The 6000-nt window shown below is 28.8% G+C and overlaps 1 protein-coding gene across 1 annotated transcript; it reads left to right on the plus strand.

The window, feature by feature from the left end:
- Positions 1-848: 848 nt before the first annotated feature.
- Positions 849-2643, plus strand: LOC11432324 (probable isoaspartyl peptidase/L-asparaginase 2). Its single transcript, XM_003603050.4, has 4 exons — positions 849-1193; positions 1400-1633; positions 1726-1812; positions 1928-2643. Exons 1-4 carry the CDS (start codon positions 1032-1034, stop codon positions 2411-2413), a joined length of 969 nt encoding a protein of 322 aa, XP_003603098.1. The 5' UTR covers positions 849-1031; the 3' UTR covers positions 2414-2643.
- The last annotated feature ends 3357 nt before the right edge of the window (positions 2644-6000 follow it).

Below are 6000 nucleotides of genomic sequence, written 5' to 3' on the forward strand. Positions count from 1 at the left end.
AACCGTATTAATGGCTAGGATTTGGTGTCAAATTTAATTTGACACCTTGGTGTCATTTGATCTTATCCTATATATATATATATACTTCATTAACAAAGGTATTCTTTTATAGTCATAAGACCAAATCAATAGTGTTTGGACACACACACATAAAAAGAGGGTCCATAAAATATTCAATCATTTTTTTTTTTTTTATCAATTTCCTCTTTATTATTAAAAAATTATTTCTTTATGTGTGTGACTAAACACTTTTTATTTGGTCATACGACCATATTAAAATTTCAGTTATCAAAGGACCATATTACAAGGGTCTAATCCAACATAATCGACCTCGAACTCTACTCTCCAACCAGTAACCCAACAATTTGCAACACATGCGCCTAACCCTAAGCCTTTTTTTAGGGACGTATAGGTCCTATTAATCCGTCATAAAAAAATTTACTTTTTGTTTTAGGGATGTTTTTTTTTTTGGTTACATTCTTTTTGTTTTAAGTAATTTTAAGCAAAAATAAAAAATTGCATTAAAAAATTCAAAATTAAATTTAAAATAATAAAATGTAAAAACAAAAAGATGATAATACTACAATATCTCCTAATTTTACAATATCCCCTAATTTTAATAATTTGATTTTGATAATTAATTAATTTATTAAAAAAATAAGATTTGCGATAATAATGATGATTAGGGAGCCTCGTCAGATAGAGAAAGATGAGAATACACCTCAATTTGGAAAATAGTTATTGACTAATTCCATAACCATAAGGCAGGGAAGAGGAGCATACATTTCTTTGCTAAATAAGGAAGTAATCATAGTTGTCTTCTTAGTGATCACAACCCAAACAATTCAATTCAACCAAATCTTCACTCATTATTATTATACCAAATTACGGTTTAAATTATTCCATTTCCCAAAATAAGTTTTCAACACCATTTTTTCCTATAAAAAGACCAACCAGACTCTCAACTTTTCATCACACTCAAACAAACAAACACAGAGAGAAAATAAGGTTAAAACAAGAGAGAAAAAAACATGTCTGGTTGGGCTATTGCTGTTCATGGCGGTGCAGGTGTGGATCCTAACCTCCCACCACACCGTCAGCAAGAAGCCAAACAGCTTCTTACCGAATGTCTCAATCTCGGTATCTCTGCTCTCCGATCCAATGCTTCCGCCCTCGACGTCGTCGAACTCGTCGTATGTTTTCCCATTCCCATGTCTCTTCCGTAATAAACCTAACCTAATTTATATCATTTATAATCATGGGATAATGTTACATGCATGCCTATGCACATAAATGAATCAAATCCATAATGACAATAATATAATTTTTTAATCCGGTATTTTCGAATCTATCGTTTGTTTTTCTGTTTTTGTTGATTTTAGGGTTATTTTTGTGATAGGTGAGAAAGTTAGAAACAGACCCACTTTTCAATTCTGGCCGTGGATCTGCTCTGACAGCAAAAGGAACGGTGGAAATGGAGGCTAGTATCATGGATGGTACCAAGAGAAGATGTGGTGCTGTATCTGGTGTTTCCACCGTGAAAAATCCAATCTCTCTTGCTCGTCTTGTCATGGAAAAATCCCCTCATTCCTACCTCGCCTACACCGGTGCAGAAGAATTTGCTAGGGAACAGGTTCATATCATTACTTCTCTTTTTTATTCAAATTTTTGATGCATAAATATATTTGTTTTTAATCAAAAGAAATTTGGTCATGTTTTTTCTAGGGCGTGGAGACTGAGGACAATGAATATTTCATCACTCCTGATAATGTTGGTATGCTGAAACTCGCAAAGGAAGCTAATACAATTTTGGTAACAATATTTTTGTTTTTACTATGCATTAAATATTTATATTTAGTGCTGTAATTAAAATGTGGATTTTATGATTTTTTTTATTAATCAATGTGTTTGATGGACGGTGGTGCAGTTTGATTATCGAATTCCAACGGAAAAATGTGCTGGAACTGAAAGTCCAGTGAAAATGAATGGTCTGCCGTTAAGCATTTACGCCCCGGAGACTGTAGGATGTGTGGTGGTGGACAGTCAAGGAAGATGTGCTGCTGCAACCTCAACTGGAGGGCTAATGAACAAAATGAGTGGTCGAATTGGTGATTCACCTCTCATTGGTGCTGGAACTTATGCATGTGAAGTGTGTGGAGTTTCATGCACTGGTGAAGGTGAAGCTATCATTCGTGGCACTCTCGCACGTGAAGTGGCTGCAGTTATGGAGTACAAAGGCTATGAACTTCAACAAGCTGTGGATTTTGTGATTAAGGATCGTCTTGATGAAGGGTTTGCTGGTCTTATTGCTGTGTCCAACAAGGGTGAAGTGGCTTATGGGTTCAATTGTAATGGAATGTTTAGGGGCTGTGCTACTGAGAATGGGTTCATGGAGGTGGGAATTTGGGAATGACATAAATAATTATATAAAATAGTATTGAGCTTGTTGCTGGTCCTTTTTTTAACTGGGGTTCTAGCTTTGGTTTAAATAGGTGGGAGTCATTTAGTCCTTTGAATTTTAGTTGCAAGGGTTATTTTGTTTTCTACCCTAGAATTGGGTACTTATGTTTTCGTTTCTTCCAGGGATGTAAATCATTATCATATAAGTAATACAAGATGATGATTTTAATATTTTTGATCTCATACTTCTGATTTTATTCATAATGCATTTGATCTATCTTCTCTTTGTTTTTTCAGAATAGGAAGTTTGGAACCGATAGTTAATTACTTGATTAAACATCTATGTTTCTTATTTTCAATTCTACCATTCATCTTCATTCGTTTTGTTAATAATTTTTGTTTCGTTCATGCAAAACCACTGTTTTTTTTTTTTTTTTTTTTTGTCAAAGACCCATGGCTTTTTATTTACACGTTTTTTTCATTTTCCAAATTCCATTTTTGCATGTTACTAACGTGGGATTCAATTAGTATAACAAAAATAAGTTATACAAAAATAATTATGTATTTTTTTTAGGGAATAATTATGTATTTATTAGTAGTATCTGTACAATAACTCCGCAATTTGCGCCCAAATTGGACTCAGTATAATTACATAATTAAATCAGGAGATTATATAATAATTTTTTATATTCTTAAAAAAATATTATATATATATATATATATTAACATATTTTTCCTTCAAAAAAAATATATTTTATTTTCTAATATGAAATCAATTCTTAAGAAAAATTTTCCCTTGAAAAAAAAATTCGTAAGAGAATTTTTCCTAAGTAAGCTAAATGTCTTGAGTTCAAATTCATATTTGAAAAAAAAAATCTCTAAAAATTCTTAAAAGATTTGATAAATCAATATATATATATAGATTTAATTCACTATTTTATCCCCAATATTTTATTACCATTTAGTTTAATTGTTTGATTAAACTAAATGGTAAAAAAATATTTGGGAAAAAATTAATATATCTATTAATTTTGTAAAATATTAAAAAACAAACTAGTAAAATGAGTATATATTTATTGGTGAAATTATTAAAATATCGTATTGCATTGGTATGTGTCAATAGGAGTTGAGCCAAGAAGGAGAGTCTCAAGAATACAATGCATGAGTTTTTGTTTTAGGGCAATGGATGATATTTCATTCTAAGGCCACTCTACCAGACTAAAAGGATAGGGTGATAGTTATTAATAATTGAAACATTAATAATCATTTTACAAATATTCAAATGGGATATGGTTCATGTCTTTGAAGTTAAATCAAGCTCTTCTTACTAATGAATTTAGATCTTATGCAATATCAACAAAACCCCCATTCATTCCTGAAGAAGAAATGCTCCCAATTCCATTTATTTATCAGATATTTTAAAGTTAATTGTGATGGCAGATACAAAGAAAAAAAAGAATACTATAAATAAACAATTTTCCATTACCATTCCAAAAACAATTTTTTCATTAATATAGCCGATGTTTGTCAAAAATAAAATAAAATAAATATAGCCTATTTTATATAAAAAACCAAGTGTACCATTAAATATTTTTTTATAAAATGATATCGATATTAAAATAAGATGACAAAATAGCACAAAGTTTATCATGATGTCTATCTATACAAGCCTGGCTAGCTACAGATCACTCAGTTGTTCATAACAAATCACATGAGGGATTGAATATGTCCAACCGTCCAAAGGTGTGCTAAGCAATAGATTGTTAATTATTTCAACAAATTGCTAATTAAGCTTCAAACTTCAACTTTCAAGATGCATAACTGCTGGCACAGAATGTCAAGCTCATCGTGATCTTGTACAGTCCAAGTCATATTTGACCATTCCGTCTTCTATAATAATCACATGATGATGACAATGAGGTGAGTGAGACTACGTATTGCCTTGCTTTGTTCAACTCCTCCGACGAGATTACAATATAACTATATTGGGTCTGTTTGATAACACTAAAAAAAAAGAGCTTATAGCTCTTAGCTTATAGGTTATAAGCTCGTTTGATAAAAAAAGTTCTGTTTGATAACGCTTTTTCACCATGAGCTTATAGCTTATTTCACGAGCTTATAAGCTATTTTTCAGAAGCTATTCGCGTTTGACCCAACTTTTTTGAGACATAAAAGCTACTTTAAACTTAAAGTTAAAAATATGAGCTTTAGAAATTAAGTTTAAGTTGTTTGGTAAATTTTTCTTTTTATTTCAAAATCTATTTTATGTTAAATTTTTGATAATATTTTTAAACAAAATGAATTTATTTTAAGAAAGTTCATATTTCATAATAAATTATGATAAATAAATAATTTTTTTAGGGGAAAATGAATAAGATTTATAAAAATTCTTTGTCAAAAAAAAAGATTTATAAAAATTCATACATTATGGACCTATGAATTTACATCACAATATTTCTTTAAAAGAGCACGTCATAAATAATATACCATTCCTTTAAAAAAAATAGTATACCATTGTCAATAAAAAGTACCAGGATGCCAATTTGTGAATAGTAATTTGTATAACTAATTTGTTAATACCATTAATAAAAAGATAACCATTTTTTAACCTAAACAAATTATAGCAATTAAAAAAAAATGGTAAAAACAAACAAAAAACAATAAACAGCAATTGTAGACCACATGCATGCCGTAAGAAATCAAATAAAATGAAACATAAAATGTGCTCAGTGGGATTCAACGGGGAAATTTTAGAAAAAAGTTGCCGAGAATTCTTAGAAGTAGGTTTCAACAACTTTAACAAAAGTTATTTATTTGTGTATTTTACACACAAAAAATAAGCAACTTTTTATATTAAGTGTCTCTCAAGAAATATGTTTGGCTCAACTTCTCCTTTTATAATGTAGAAAAGTCAAAAATAAGTCAGGCCAAACACTACCGGTAGCGTTGGAGCATATAGCTTATAACTTCTCACTTTTAATTCCAGTTTTACCCTTATTATTCTAACTAAATTCCATTTTTTTTTACCCTTAATCATTTATTATATTATAAATTAAAATACATATGTTTTAAATATGAATGCTATTTTTTTTATGAACTTTTTTCTCAATAAAAAAAGATATTTTTTTTACCGATACGTTTAAGTTTTTTTCGTTACAATTGTTACGTTTTTTTTTTTTGTGGGACTATTTCAATATTTAATGTCACCTTTTTGTTTTTTTTTTTTTGCGAAATGACACGTTATTTTTGTGTGATATATCAAAATTGTAGAGAATAAGAACAATGATGATAATTTTCTCCAACAAACTATATATATATATATATATATATATATATATTTGTACAAACTATATTTTATTTATTGTTACATTTAAATTTTTTTACACTTTATATCTAATTTTTTTAGGCAAATGAAAATAAATATAAATTAACATTTAGGAATTAAAAATTAATTTAATAATAATATTAAATTAAATTTTTTTAATTTTTAAATACTTTAAATATTAATTGATATAAACTTTATTATGAATTAAAAATGTCCTTTTATGTAATTTTACATCTATCAGCTAATTGAATCGCTAATTTTACCAAACACTTCAA

This window comes from Medicago truncatula, chromosome 3 (assembly GCF_003473485.1).
Source record: "Medicago truncatula cultivar Jemalong A17 chromosome 3, MtrunA17r5.0-ANR, whole genome shotgun sequence".
NCBI lineage: Eukaryota > Viridiplantae > Streptophyta > Magnoliopsida > Fabales > Fabaceae > Medicago > Medicago truncatula.